This window comes from Olea europaea, chromosome 22, assembly GCF_002742605.1.
Source record: "Olea europaea var. sylvestris chromosome 22, O_europaea_v1, whole genome shotgun sequence".
NCBI classification, from domain to species: Eukaryota; Viridiplantae; Streptophyta; class Magnoliopsida; order Lamiales; family Oleaceae; genus Olea; species Olea europaea.
Window position 1 is genome coordinate 2,968,258 of NC_036258.1, and position 17,009 is coordinate 2,985,266.

The 17,009-nt window shown below is 32.6% G+C and overlaps 1 protein-coding gene across 1 annotated transcript; it reads right to left on the reverse strand.

Moving 5' to 3' along the window:
- Nucleotides 1–2,457: 2,457 nt before the first annotated feature.
- Nucleotides 2,458–4,639, reverse strand: LOC111371367 (exocyst complex component EXO70H1-like). Its single transcript, XM_022993307.1, has one exon. It carries the CDS (start codon nt 4,437–4,439, stop codon nt 2,556–2,558), a length of 1,884 nt encoding a protein of 627 aa, XP_022849075.1. The 5' UTR covers nt 4,440–4,639; the 3' UTR covers nt 2,458–2,555.
- Between the last annotated feature and the right edge of the window lie 12,370 nt (nt 4,640–17,009).

A 17,009-nucleotide genomic window follows, 5' to 3' on the forward strand; every position in this document is an offset into this window, starting at 1 on the left:
TAAATTACATGTCTAGTACGTATCTCTTAGAGATTGAATAAGATTTTATTAAGAAAAGTAAATTTTCTTAAATTATAATTTCATTTATTATTATTATTATTGACAACCGCACTTCAATCTAACAAAAACAATTCGCTAACTCCACCTCAAGCAGGTGTGAGTTCGGTCATTGCTCCCAACTCGGACTCACCTGCCGTTATCTCAGAAAAACATCATGATTACTTCCTGTTTACATCACTCTATCAATCATATACACTTGCTGCAAGTGACGTCATCATCGCCCACAACCGCCAATCTGAAGACCTGGTCCTCAAGCCTCTTGCAGGTCATCATTACCTGAGAAAAATATTGGCATATGGCCACTGACCTCGTCGACCAATCATAGGAGAATTCGGCAATCCGAGTTCCGAGCTCGGTACTGTAGCTAATTTGACTGATTTGATATAATTTCGACTGAAACTATGTATAAATAGTTGAGTAGAACTCTTGTAAAAGAAGAGCGAATTCATGTAAAAGATTATGGTACCATTACACTCTCTCAACGTATTTTGTGGTCTTTTTCAACAATAGATTTCCCTTTTTCTTAAAGTTTGCTTTAGATTAGTCTTGCTAATTTTGACGTCAACAATTATATTTTAATTTTCTCCTATTTTCGTGACTTTTAGTATCCAATATTTTGCTTTTTAAAGATTTTTTAATTGGATTTTCTCCATTACACATATATGTTCGAGTGCTAGCGTATTAAGTATATGTACCAAAAAAGTTTATGTGAAATATTTATTAAATAAATGTATATAAAAATGTTGTGGGTAGAACCGAAACCGAATCGGAACCGACTGTTCGGGTTTGTATTTGGTTCCAGTATTTACAATGACCCGAACGGTTTCATTTGCGAAATATCCGAAACATAATGGGTGGTTCTGGGTATTGAAATATTCGGACCGACTCACCCGATGCTCAAGCTTAATTAATTAGATATAATTTTTATGGTGTTAACTATCAAACTTAGTTCGCTAAAGTTGCATCTCAGACCCAAACTTCACGATTAGTGAAATAAGATTGTCTTTCTCTAACTCCCTGGAAACTAAAACCAAGAAGTTATTATTTTATTGTTACTTATTTTGATCTATACAAATATCGACATATTATAATTTCGACCTCTGTGCATTAGCGAAAGTTTGGGATTAAATCTTCCATGTATTCCAAGATTGAGACTTAGTCCAAAATGACATTACTTAGGCCAAATTTATGGTCATAGAAATCAGGAAGTTCATTACTAGGAAAAGTTTGGCAAATGGAATTAAGTCGACCTAACCTCCTTAGCTAATACAAACATTAGTATAGGACAATTGGCGAAGGCTCCTATTTTGTGTGATTGTTCGATGTCTACAAGAACAATATCCAAAGAGAAACGAATATACTAAAAACATGTTTTTGATTTATATATTTTTTTATGGGTAGTTGAATTTGTCAAACTTGAAATTATAATTTTTTGTTTATGAATGATGCTAAATATGACCCTTAAAATGAAAATTTTTAATTGATTAGTGAGAAACAAATGTCTTGTTTTGTCCGATTTATGTAATACTATGATCATGCGACATAGTATTAGAAATAGTGATGGCAGCGAGGCGGCCCCACCCTGCCCCGTCCTTTTTTATATTTTCAAAGTTTCGAATTATGTTATTATTAGAGAATAAAATACAAATTAAAATGAGTTTTTAAATATATATACACATATATTTTTTTTTTTTACGGGGTGGGGCATCCTCGCCTTGCGCCCCGCTCTGGGGCGGGTTTTTGCCCCATTCGGGACGGAGCGTGACGGGATAACTTGCCATCACTAATTAGAAATGCCAATATTTGAAATATACATAAAGAGTACTATGTATGAAGAAAAAAAAAATGCCAACTAAATTCTCATGTTCGAGTTTAGAAATCCTAGCTTGACTTGTTTCTGAATATGGAGGAGTTCTTAATAAATCAAATTCGAACTCCTAGTTGATTTTCATAAGTTTTTATTAATTGGGTAATATGAAAAAGAAACTCAATGTACTAAGGCCTTGTTTGGTGCAGATTATTGGCTGAAAAGAATGAATTTTTTTATCGTTATGGCCGTAATTTTTGACTGACTCTTTCTTTGGTGGGACCCGTAGTTGGACTCAACGGTAAGAAATGACTTAAAATCCATTGAAAAATCACGGTCAGACAAGGGCTAAAGTGAAAAATGTCATATAAATATTTGGTGCTTTGAATTGAACCTTGTGAACTTGATGGGATAATTGATAATTTTAAATTCTTGTAAAAGTTTATTTCTTTCTTCACTGATTTTGTAATCTCAACTCAAATTTGTTCTCTCGACTGAAGAACACGAGCTTAAAGACACGTCGAATTGCATATTAATTGATGAATATAAAATATATTCCATTTTATGCCAATAAATCAAAGAACTTCAAATGTCAAGAACATGTCTCTAGTTTTTGTTATTATTTATACAAATATTTTTCACATGTAATATATGTGTCGCCAGCCATTCAAAGGCCGATGTCACCTCTTTAACGATGGTGGGACGACAGAGATGACTCCGATGAAGTCTCATACGATGACCAAGTTTTAGTACTCGTCGAAACCTCAGTCCCAAAAAACAAATCCGACAAATAATTATTTAAATCTTCAGGGGCATATCTGACAATTGACTCTACCCCGAACTCCCTCCCAATCTTTCCCCGGTGCTTCTCGTAGAAGACTCGATAACTCGGAACTATTTTTTTAGCTAAAGAAAGTTTGATTTCTTCTCTGAGCTTCCGGTCAGGTATGACCCACCCGCTTTGTTTCTTGTATGTTCCTTCGAAACCCGAATTAAATAGAGAGAAAATTTCCTTCACTTCCTGTAGAGAAAATTCAGCCGTTGGATTTTTGGGAAGTGACATAATCACTTTAATCCAACCCATCCTTTCGTGGTTACCGGTATATTGTTTGACCTTTGACTCGTGCTTTGAAATCCATTCGGATCCCATCAGGAGCCCCAGATTCGAGTTTTGGACCTTGGAAACAACGTAGTTTAAGTTGTTTGCTAAAAATAGATAAGATAGTGCCACGTCATTGTACAGCGAGGCCTTGCCGTCGAGCTTGCATAACAGGACTAAAATCAGCCATGCCAGGCGGACAGTGACGGCAGAGGAAGGGTCCTCAATGGCGGAACCACCGGAAATGGGGCTCGAGAAATAAGATTCCGGCAGCGGAGTTTGAGCGTTCAACGGCCAGTCCGCCACTGTGTCCGACATCACGCCGCTGTAATCTCCGAGAAAGACCAAATAATTCATCACGTAACGAGTTAAGGGATGAACGCCGCCGGTTGATGGCGATTTGGAGGAGTCCTTCTGAATGGCTAACTCAAACTGGGTGAGCATAACTCGTATTGACTCACCGAGTTTCACAAGTGAAGCCACGCCCTGACATTTCACCGCCGACAATGAATCGTACGAGAAAATCATTTCAATATCTGGCCAAAGATCTGAGATTGCTTCGTAGAGATCAAGTGCGCGGAACATTTTCTCCGGGGATAATATTTTCTTGGATTTTGCAAAATTTTCTGGGAATCCAAATAAATTAATTGCTGCATCTCTCGAGATTTCTGCAAAGCACGATTCTGCGATTTTTTCGGAGGAAGAAAAGACTGAATCACAGAGAATCCTCTCGCCGTAAAACAGATTTTTCACAGCAATTTTGACAGCCTGTAACCAGCTTTTGATTTTCGCTTCAAGAACATTCCAATCCATTTTCTGAATTTGAGAGGGGTTTATCTTTTCAACTCCCAAATTATACAAACTCTCATCAATTATTGATTTTCTGATTAAATCGTATATTCTAACGCATTCTTTTCCATAACCAGATCCAATCATACAATCCGCTATGCTCTTCAAATCCGCCATAGCCATTAAAGAAGCTTTATCAGCTTCAGATATTGAATTCCCATCTTCAATAATTTCGTCACCTTGAACTTCATCTTCCAAAGAATCTGAAAGACTGGACCTGGTCGAACCTCTCGAGACAGATTCAGCATCAAGAACATTTCTGTTCGAGGATAAAATATAATAAAACTCCTTTTCCAATCTCTTCATTGCAACTTGCATCAATCTTTGCGCTCTGATGAGTTTTTCAGAACTGGAATTTATCTTTAAGTAGTAGTGCATGGCGTTTCTCAAGCCAGTCACCCCTTCAATAAATCTTTTAGCCTCCTTTCTATCATCCCCAAAGAGACTGGACATTTTTCTGTATGTAGGGCCATCCAAATCCCATTTAGTGATAATAGTTGTGGCGTAATCAATGTTTTCCTCCATTATTGTTTCGGGGAATGTACGACGAGGTGTCAAAGGAGGAGAAATAGAGCTGTGAGAATTTAAGGGAGAAGAAGATCTTGAAAATATTGGACTTTTCATCTTCTTTTGCTTTGTTGTTGTGTTGATAGTGTTTCAGAAGAACAAGTAATGTATGAAAATGGAGTCTGGTTTTTTGTATCTTCTTAATAAAGAGGGAGATTTCTGGATATCGAGAGGAGGAGTGGAGGAGGGGTATATATAGAGGCGAGTGAGGTTTGACTTGGCAAAATAATGGTTGAACAAGAAGAACGCGGTGCAGAGTTTGCTTGCTTTTTTCGTTAGTAAGAAAAATATTTGTCTATGCGTAGGGATCAGGGGCGAATTCAGGGATCGAGTTTAGCTAAGACGAATCGTGAGCATTGAAAGTTTACAACGACGGCCAATGTCCGTGATAGCGAGGTTATTTATTAATATTTAATTAAATAATATTCAAAAAATCGTACGGATTACAATTAGAAGAATTAGATACACTACTAAAACTAGACACAAACTTTCATTTTGGATGAAAAAATCGTTCAATAATCTGCAAAATGTCATAATTTATTTTTCAATTATTAGGTAATATATATTAACAAAATGTCAATATTCAGTTTACAATTAAAGTTAATTAAATAAGTATTATTATATTAACAAAATTAAAATTATTTATGTGCTTATATCAATTTTATGTGCTTGTATGATTCCACTTTTTCGTAATCGATTTTTTGTGAACGAAGAGTGGAACATTTTATTAATTAAGTAAATTTTGTTGCAAGATTCCATATGATACTAAGGTCAATTTTCTTACTAATTCATCCACCATTAATTGACCAAACTCTTAAATTAATTGATTAGAGGGAAGAAAATGAAAAAAAAAAAATCAAGAAGAGAGACAAAGCACCGATTAAAATGTTTCTACTTACATTAAACCAGTAAAATTGAATATATATTATTTTGTTACATTATATGCTAAAAATCCATAAGTGCTATGATGGTAAAGTGGTCAATGTGTTTAGGGAAGGTAGTAGGTTCGAATCAACTTCCTTACATTTGTTTTGATAAAAATTGTTGAAATACAAAAATTATAAAAAATATTGCTTTTGAAGAGTTTCGAACATAAGATCTCCAATTCAATAGTGGAAAAGCTAATCAGTTGAGTTACCAGAGATGCTTTTTATTAATATGAATGAATATATATAATCTAAACATTCTATCTATTATTAGAAAAAAATTCTCCCAGATCCCTAGCTAGCCACCGCCTAAGTCCGCCCCCACATAAGATGGCAATGGAGTGGATTTATTTGATAAAGATTATATGCAAGAATCATACGACAAATTTCAAGAATTTGAATAATTTTGATTATCAAAATTTGAGACTCTATTTTAAAAGATTAATCTTATTAAGAGGAAGATAGTATATTTCGGTAACTATAGTATATTTCGGTAACTAGCTCACGTGGGATTTATTTCTTAACGTGTTCCGATAAATGATAGCTCGTTTGAATATATCAATATGAAAATTCGTGTTCTCATTTTTTTATCTTAATCGGATCAAATTATTCTTTTAAATTTAATGGACTCTGAGATATATTAAGACTTGCAATTTATCTTAAAATGAAGAGGAGTAACTTAATCTCTTATTGTTCTATATTTCAGTAATTAGTCGATGTGAGATTTATACTCTATAACATTAAAATTATAATTGATCATGCAATTATAATGAAATGTTGGATGCCAATGTTTGGTTCAATTGTGCAATATTTCCTATTTCAAAGTTAGAGAAATGATTTTGGACCTATTTACATGACGAGTCCAAATTTATTGTCTCCATTTCTCTGTTCTTGTTTCTGGACGGTCTCTTCACTTAAATTGTGACGCATCACTATGATTTTGAAGTTTCCTTTCAGTACGTTTACATCAAGACAATTTGCAATATAAAATTTGTCTATAATGATATATAAAAAAACTCATTAATTTTAAAGTTAAGTAACCTATTCAAAACTTGGTCAAAAATTGGGTGACAAGCCTCTTTCATTTGAAAGATAAGTGTGTTCGGGTTTGTAAATGATGAGTGGAGAATTGGGAGCTAGTGGGCGTTTGTTCGCGTTCTGTACTCTAATGAAAAGTTTCCATGCAAGGATTGGAGGGACTCTTGTTTTCATTGTAAGTTAGGAGCGTTGCTGTTTGGTAACGATTAAAATTTAGATTTTTAGTCAAAGTTAACAATTAACTTTAACCACACGTTTCATCGGACCCAAAACTTTTTAATCGCATATTTCATCAATTTTTATCAAAATTTATTAAAAATCTGAGCTTAATCTCACCAAACAGGGCTACGAATAATCGGGTGATTAAGGCAATACAAAATACGAAGAGAAGTTTACAAGTTTTTAATACTTGGTCAAGGATTTTTGTTAAAACGAACTACTATTCAAGAATATCCTTTTAAGGTCGTGAATGATTAAACTCTTCTAACTTTATACACGTCGTTTTGATTTGATATAGTGCTAAAATCAAAATTAGTCACAACACATAGTTTCATGTGTAAGTTGGATTATTTTTTATCAGATATTTGAAACATGAATAATATTTTATAAATGAGTGTTGGACGAGATTAATTTGAACTCAAGTATGATATTATGTTAACTATCTCGTTTAAAAGATAAGTTATTGATCACGTCTATTAACTCAAATATAGTTTTCAACTAATTTTGAATTAAATAAAATTATATATTAGTGTTATTATTTGTTGATTAAATATGCTATTATCTTTCGTGTCAATGTCGTCAATGAACAAAAAAGAAAGGAGGAGTCTATTTCATTTTCTATTTCGAATTCACTTTATATGCTCAATTATAATGTTTTTAATTGCCACCCGTTTTAACATTTCCGACACGCTTTATAATTTTTCATATAAAAACAATGGTCAAATTCAAACACTAGAGACCTTTAAAACATTAATTTCCTAATCAATTTAATTCCCAACGATTGTCCCCTTCTTGCATCTTAATACAAATATTTATTCAATTTCTTAATCGTAAAGAAATTAGCAAGACTGAGTCAAACAAAATTTTAATGGAATAAATGAAAGTATATTTAAAAACTGTTTTTATTTTGTTTAACTTAAAACAACATAAGGAAGATTATTTAGATGGTAACAATAATATAATATGTTTGTTAGTATCGTGACATGCAATCAGCTACTCGAATAGATCAATAAAAACATATACAAGTTCCAAATGAAAGACATCGCTTTACTACAGTGCAATTAATCCACCCATGAAATCCTTTTAGGCCTCATGTCATCAACATTCACATTACCACAACCAAATTTTGCTACAAATCCTTACCACAACAATCAATTCAATGATAGCCAATGGTCATCACCACAACTTTTAATTTTTCGCTAAAAATGTACCTCTTCAGCTACTCTTAGCGTGTTTTTTGTGTAGCTAAAAACTTGATAAATATTGATTAGTGTCTAAAAGTGTTTCAAAAATATATTATTAATAAGGCATTTTACATTCACTTTGTTTAATAACACTAATGTTATTCTCTACTTTCAATTCTCTTGCTGTAAATTCAATTTCCATAAATATATGGTTAAAAGTGCAATTAATTGAAATACGTATTTAAACACATGTCAGTATGAGTATTATACTTTTGAAAGAGTATTTATTTGATGTATTTCCAAGGTAGAACAAGTGGAGCAAGTGGAGAGAAAAAAAGTTGAAAAGTCAAGAATATCAGCTGTCTTGAGTAGGAAACAGCTGTCTTGATAAAATGGTCATAACTCGAGCTGTAGTTATCAAAACAAGGTAATTCAAATTGGGTTAGAAAGATAAGATATATATCTACAACTTTGATGTTTACCAAAAAGTCAAATTCGCATCATAAAGCAGCCAAAATTACCATGCAAAGTCCAACTTGTTACCTGCCAGATACAGCTTTTCTACCTTGAAACATCACTAATTGTTTTGGTCATATCTGGAGTTATAGACATCCAATGGACTTGATATTTACACCAAGGGAAAGCCAACTCAAATGGAAACAATTTATATGTTGATCATAAGTCTAAATTCAAGGCAGAAAGTATCTGAAAATTGACATCTAGTTGCATGTTCTAGTTGTCTTGAAGTTGGACAGAAACAAGTTGCATTGTCTACTTGCATTTTGAATGTTCATTTGCCTATAAAAGGGGACCTTGGCCAATATTTTGAGAGCATAAATTCCTCTTCATCATATTCTAGTTTCCTTCATTTTCTTTGTAACATTTAATTATGTATTTTTAAACCGTTAACTAGAGTTAGGGGTGAAACTTTGGTGAATGCGTAGTATTGTCTTTGATCTTTTACTTTGTTTTTCAATATTCATCTTCTTACTTGGTTTAAGTATATGTTCTACAAATGATTTTGGTTTGTTAAAGACTTTGATTTATTGTTGACAAATTTTGGTACAATAAATGCTTAGATAATCTCTACATTCCAACAACTTATTTTGACATATTCTTTCAAACAATTATCAAGATCTATCTTTTAGTATATTTGCGATTAATGTTTTATCTTCCATATGAGATCACTCAGTAGTTGATTTTCATATGAGTTAAATAAAAGATCAAGGGCGATTTCTACTCATTTATCCGAAGTGATAGTATTCGTCTTCATTGTATTTCCACCAACCGTTCACTACTCGTAGACTAGTTTATTTTCTTCCAATTTTCAGTGGTTCGACCTCAAACTTTCGAGTTGACTACTTGCGACAACCTGCACCTGAGTTTGCAACCTTAAAGTTTTAGCAAATATCTAAATTAAAATCAATAATTAATTTTATGAGATCCACAGCTTTTCAAAATATGCTAAAATATATTATTTTTAGTTACACCAAACAAGAACTTAATTTTTTATCGATAATTACCAACAATCTTACTTGCATACATACGTACATACAACGTATTCACTTCCACAATGCTACTTGGGGGAGGCTTATGCAGTGAATTAAGTATCCCAAACGCGTTGTCAGTAAGGTATAACCTAACATCTGCATCCTCTTTTAATAAACAGTTCACCTTCAATTCTGCACTCTCTGGTGGGAAATTTTATTTTCTAATTTTTTAAATCAAAATAATTGTTTTGTGCAATTGGAAGACCTTTTCGACTCTTGTGTCAGATAGAATAATTATTTTTTGTTGTATTACCTAACCCTCAAATTATGTATGTTTCAAGCTCACCCCTTAATCACAATTAACGAACTGTTAATAGGCTAATTAAGTACGTTATAAAGGTACAAATAAGTGAAGTTAAAATGAATAAGACAAGCTTGAAATTATGAGGTAAGAAATTGGCTCATGATACGAACCTTTAAATTATGTTCTCTTGTCATGGTTATAACATGCTCTAGACAAGTTCATCTGATGGACTCGATAGGAATAAAGGACAACGAACTCAAATTTCCTAGGCTTGAATGCTTACTTCTATTTTGTCACATTCAAATACTCAATATGCTATTACATGTTCATGTTGGGAATTTACTTAAATATATACAACGGAATTAAACAATTTCAATTCCCATTCAGGATTCAACTTTGTATTTAGATAAGAACTGTGATGAGAAATATACATTTTCTTGATTTTACAAACTACTTTGCGTTATTCTTTTCAGCAACTTGAATCTGCTTCCCACAACTGTCCAATTGTCCAGCCTCCAATGAAATTCACACGGAGAATAGACTGCAACTCTAAGGTTTTTCCTCTTGTGCCAGCAAGAATAATGAAAACATTATAGACCTCAAACCCTAACTATGTATTTATATAAACCCAAACGGGCTCGGCCCGGTCCGGTCCAATGTTTAATTAATCAATTTAATTAAACCCGGTCCGTCAATTAATTAATCCAATTAAATAATTCGGGAATATAAATAACAAATCCAATTAATTAATTTATCAAACGATTGCTAAATTAATCAATTGGCAATTTACAATCTTCCAATTCTCTTTTGTGTGCGACCCATTAGGTTCCCGACTACGATGTCTAACAACGTGAAATTTTATTTTGATCTAATCAAAACTGGTAAATTAAACACCATTTTAATTTATCACAAATTCACACTCGCTGTCCCAGATTGACATCTAGCAATGTATCAGGGTAACACATGTGACGGAAAATGTCACGTAATATGATAAAACCAAAATTGTTCGTTTACCATGAAATTATAATCACTTCGTAAATATGCTCCAATCAACTACGAGATATGGAAGTGTGTCAATCTCGATTATCGATCATGTCTTTCATTCTACTATTAAGTCAATATGAGTCGAAAACTCCTCTTCAACTTATATGTATACATTGGCCAATGATTTCGTTATTGATTTAATTGAACGAAATGCAGATCACAATCTTTTACTATCTAATAGTGACGAATCCTCTATTGGTCATTCACAACCTTCATATAGTTCTTGACATACCCGAACGATGTCGTATTAGCGACCCTTGGTAGAGCAACATCCAATACCGTCAAAGTATGACTGTCCTCATACAAGGCACTATGATGACCTCAAATTATAGGACCAATTTCACTATCGAACGTTAGAAATTAACCACTAACACTCAGATAGTTATCCATGTGGAATATCTTAGCGGGTCTCCAATGTTTTGTTCTATAACAAAACATCCACGTATTCATTTGAGTGTCCCACACTTTAACTCGTGAGATCAACTACTTACTTCACAAGTAAGAAATGCCACACGTAATAGTCTAACTATATTAACGATATCCGTATCTCGTTATTACTTACGACCACGGTTTATTCAAGATCCAATCATACATAATTTGTATCTCATAAACACAACTCCTTGTGATTAACAAATCACTTAAACTTGGATCTTCGAATTCTATTATTTAATATTATTTATCACAAAATTAAATTAAATAAATAATAGATCTTGCCAAAATTAAATGCATTAAACATATTAAAAGCATTACAACCTAAATCGATTGGATCTAGAGCATAACACTTACAAACTCCCACTTGCACTAGATCCAATCACTCATGTATCTAATACCATAAGTGTCCACATGACGATCATGTTTCTGTTGTGACAACAGTTTTGTCAGTGGATCTGTAATATTGTCATCTGTGGGAACTCACTCTATCATTACGTCATTTCTTTGTATAATCTCCCTGATGAGATGATATCGCCTTAGCACATGTTTGAATCGTTGATGAGACCTCTGTTCCTTCGCTTATGCGATGGCTCCATTGTTATCACAATACAAAGGTATGAGATCAACAATGCTAGGAACGACTCCAAGTTCATTAATGAACTTCTTGATCCAAACAACTTCCTTCGTTGCTTCAAAAGTAGTAATGTACTTGGCTTCTGTTGTTGAATCAGGTGTTGTCTCCTGTTTGGAACTTTTCCAACTAACCGCTCCATTGTTAAGAGTAAACATATATCCGGATTGAGACTTGCTATCATCTTTGTCAGTTTGAAAGTTGGTATCAGTATACCCATGAATTTTCAGTTCATTTCCTCCATAAATGAAGAACACATCTTTAGTCATTCTCAAGTACTTAAGAATGTTCTTAACTGCTATCCACTGTTTCTCACCAGGGTTTGCTTGAAACCTGCTCGTAACACTTAAAGCATATGAAACATCTAGTCTCATACATAGCATCGCATACATGATAGATCATATCGCCAAAGTATAAGAAATCTTATCCATGCGACTCCTTTCATCATGTGTTTTAGGATACATATCTTTTAAAAGGTAAATCCCATGCGACATAGGACATAAACCTCTTTTAGACTCTTCCATATTAAATCTTCTCAAGATTTTATTTATGTACGAGGATTGGGATATGCCTAGTAANATGTTGGATGCCAATGTTTGGTTCAATTGTGCAATATTTCCTATTTCAAAGTTAGAGAAATGATTTTGGACCTATTTACATGATGAGTCCAAATTTATTGTCTCCATTTCTCTGTTCTTGTTTCTGGACGGTCTCTTCACTTAAATTTTGACGCATCACTATGATTTTGAAGTTTCCTTTCAGTACGTTTACATCAAGACAATTTGCAATATAAAATTTGTCTATAATGATATAAAAAAAAAAAAAAAAACTCATTAGTTTTAAAGTTCAGTAACCTATTCAAAACTCGGTCAAAATTTGGGTGACAAGCCTCTTTCATTTGAAAGATAAGTGTGTTCGGGTTTGTAAATGATGAGTGGAGAATTGGGAGCTTGTGGGCGTTTGTTCGTGTTCTGTACTCTAATGAAAAGTTTCCATGCAAGGATTGGAGGGACTCTTGTTTTCATTGTAAGCTAGGAGCGTTGCTGTTTGGTAACGATTAAAATTTAGATTTTCAGTCAAAGTTAACAATTAATTTTAACCACACGTTTCATCAGACCCAAAACTTTTTAATCACATATTTCATCAATTTTTATCAAAATTTACTAAAAATCTGAGTTTAATCTCACCAAACAGGGCTACGAATAATTGGGTGATTAAGGCAATACAAAATACAAAGAGAAGTTTACAAGTTTTTAATACTTGGTCAAGGATTTTTGTTAAAACGAAGTACTATTCAAGAATATCCTTTTAAGGTCGTAAATGATTAAACTCTTCTAACTTTATACACGTCATTTTGATTTGATATAGTGCTAAAATCAAAATTAGTTACAACACATAGTTTCATGTGTAAGTTGGATTTATTTTTATCAGATATTTGACACGTGAATAATATTTTATAAATGAGTGTTGCACGAAATTAATTTGAACTCAAGTATGATATTATGTTAATTAACTCGTTTAAAAGATTAAATTATTGATCACGTCTATTAACTCAAATATAGTTTTCAACTAATTTTGAATTAAATAAAATTATATATTAGTGGTATTATTTGTTGATTAAATATGCTATTATCTTTCGTGTCAATGTCGTCAATGAACAAAAAAGAAAGGAGGAGTCTATTTCATTTTCTATTTCGAATTCACTTTATATGCTCAATTATAATGTTTTTAATTGCCACCCGTTTAAACATTTCCGACACGCTTTATAATTTTTCATATAAAAACAATGGTCAAATTCAAACACTAGAGACCTTTAAAACATTAATTTCCTAATCAATTTAATTCCCAACGATTGTCCCCTTCTTGCATCTTAATACAAATATTTATTCAATTTCTTAATCGTAAAGAAATTAGCAAGACTGAGTCAAACAAAATTTTAATGGAATAAATGAAAGTATATTTAAAAACTGTTTTTATTTTGTTTAACTTAAAACAACATAAGGAAGATTATTTAGATGGTAACAATAATATAATATGTTTGTTAGTATCGTGACATGCAATCAGCTACTCGAATAGATCAATAAAAACATATACAAGTTCCAAATGAAAGACATCGCTTTACTACAGTGCAATTAATCTACCCACGAAATCCTTTTTAGGCCTCATGTCATCAACATTCACATTACCACAACCAAATTTTGCTACAAATCCTTACCACAACAATCAATTCAATGATAGCCAATGGTCATCACCACAACTTTTAAGTTTTCGCTAAAAATGTACCTCTTCAGCTACTCTTAGCGTGTTTTTTGTGTAGCTAAAAACTTGATAAATATTGATTAGTGTCTAAAAGTGTTTCAAAAATATATCATTAATAAGGCATTTTACATTCACTTTGTTTAATAACACTAATGTTATTCTCTACTTTCAATTCTCTTGCTGTAAATTCAATTTCCATAAATATATGGTTAAAAGTGCAATTAATTGAAATACGTATTTAAACACATGTCAGTATGAGTATTATACTTTTGAAAGAGTATTTATTTGATGTATTTCCAAGGTAGAACAAGTGGAGCAAGTGGAGAGAAAAAAAGTTGAAAAGTCAAGAATATCAGCTGTCTTGAGTAGGAAACAGCTGTCTTGATAAAATGGTCATAACTCGAGCTGTAGTTATCAAAACAAGGTAATTCAAATTGGGTTAGAAAGATAAGATATATATCTACAACTTTGATGTTTACCAAAAAGTCAAATTCGCATCATAAAGCAGCCAAAATTACCATGCAAAGTCCAACTTGTTACCTGCCAGATACAGCTTTTCTACCTTGAAACATCACTAATTGTTTTGGTCATATCTGGAGTTATAGACATCCAATGGACTTGATATTTACACCAAGGGAAAGCCAACTCAAATGGAAACAATTTATATGTTGATCATAAGTCTAAATTCAAGGCAGAAAGTATCTGAAAATTGACATCTAGTTGCATGTTCTAGTTGTCTTGAAGTTGGACAGAAACAAGTTGCATTGTCTACTTGCATTTTGTATGTTCCTTTGCCTATAAAAGGGGACTTTGGCCACGATTTTGAGAGAATCAATTCCTCTCCATCATATTCTAGTTTCCTTCATTTTCTTTGTAACATTTAATTATGTATTTTTAAACCGTTAACTAGAGTTAGGGGTGAAACTTTGGTGAATGCGTAGTATTGTCTTTGATCTTTTACTTTGTTTTTCAATATTCATCTTCTTACTTGGTTTAAGTATATGTTCTACAAATGGTTTTGGTTTGTTAAAGACTTTGATTTATTGTTGACAAATTTTGGTACAATAAATGCTTAGATAATCTCTACATTCCAACAACTTATTTTGACATATTCTTTCAAACAATTATCAAGATCTATCTTTTAGTATATTTGCGATTAATGTTTTATCTTCCATATGAGATCACTCAGTAGTTGATTTTCATATGAGTTAAATAAAAGATCAAGGGCGATTTCTACTCATTTATCCGAAGTGATAGTATTCGTCTTCATTGTATTTCCACCAACCGTTCACAACTCGTAGACTAGTTTATTTTCTTCCAATTTTCAGTGGTTCGACCTCAAACTTTCGAGTTGACTACTTGCGACAACCTGCACCTGAGTTTGCAACCTTAAAGTTTTAGCAAATATCTAAATTAAAATCAATAATTAATTTTATGAGATCCACAGCTTTTCAAAATATGCTAAAATATATTATTTTTAGTTACACCAAACAAGAACTTAATTTTTTATCGATAATTACCAACAATCTTACTTGCATACATACGTACATACAACGTATTCACTTCCACAATGCTACTTGGGGGAGGCTTATGCAGTGAATTAAGTATCCCAAACGCGTTGTCAGTAAGGTATAACCTAACATCTGCATCCTCTTTTAATAAACAGTTCACCTTCAATTCTGCACTCTCTGGTGGGAAATTTTATTTTCTAATTTTTTAAATCAAAATAATTGTTTTGTGCAATTGGAAGACCTTTTCGACTCTTGTGTCAGATAGAATAATTATTTTTTGTTGTATTACCTAACCCTCAAATTATGTATGTTTCAAGCTCACCCCTTAATCACAATTAACGAACTGTTAATAGGCTAATTAAGTACGTTATAAAGGTACAAATAAGTGAAGTTAAAATGAATAAGACAAGCTTGAAATTATGAGGTAAGAAATTGGCTCATGATACGAACCTTTAAATTATGTTCTCTTGTCATGGTTATAACATGCTCTAGACAAGTTCATCTGATGGACTCGATAGGAATAAAGGACAACGAACTCAAATTTCCTAGGCTTGAATGCTTACTTCTATTTTGTCACATTCAAATACTCAATATGCTATTACATGTTCATGTTGGGAATTTACTTAAATATATACAACGGAATTAAACAATTTCAATTCCCATTCAGGATTCAACTTTGTATTTAGATAAGAACTGTGATGAGAAATATACATTTTCTTGATTTTACAAACTACTTTGCGTTATTCTTTTCAGCAACTTGAATCTGCTTCCCACAATTGTCCAATTGTCCAGCCTCCAATGAAATTCACACGGAGAATAGACTGCAACTGCTAAGGTTTTTCCTCTTGTGCCAGCAAGAATAATGAAAACATTATAGACCTCAAACCCTAACTATGTATTTATATAAACCCAAACGGGCTCGGCCCGGTCCGATCCAATGTTTAATTAATCAATTTAATTAAACCCGGTCCGTCAATTAATTAATCCAATTAAATAATTCGGGAATATAAATAACAAATCCAATTAATTAATTTATCAAACGATTGCTAAATTAATCAATTGGCAATTTACAATCTTCCAATTCTCTTTTGTGTGCGACCCATTAGGTTCCCGACTACGATGTCTAACAACGTGAAATTTTATTTTGATCTAATCAAAACTGGTAAATTAAACACCATTTTAATTTATCACAAATTCACACTCGCTGTCCCAAATTGACATCTAGCAATGTATCAGGGTAACACATGTGACGAAAAATGTCACGTAATATGATAAAACCAAAATTGTTCGTTTACCATGAAATTATAATCACTTCGTAAATATGCTCCAATCAACTACGAGATATGGAAGTGTGTCAATCTCGATTATCGATCATGTCTTTCATTCTACTATTAAGTCAATATGAGTCGAAAACTCCTCTTCAACTTATATGTATACATTGGCCAATGATTTCGTTATTGATTTAATTGAACGAAATGCAGATCACAATCTTTTACTATCTAATAGTGACGAATCCTCTATTGGTCATTCACAACCTTCATATAGTTCTTGACATACCCGAACGATGTCGTATTAGCGACCCTTGGTAG

What these genes read in the sequence shown, in the direction of transcription:
- LOC111371367 (XM_022993307.1), bottom strand. Translation starts at nt 4,439, where the DNA reads ATGAAAAGTCCAATATTTTCAAGATCTTCTTCTCCCTTAAATTCTCAC.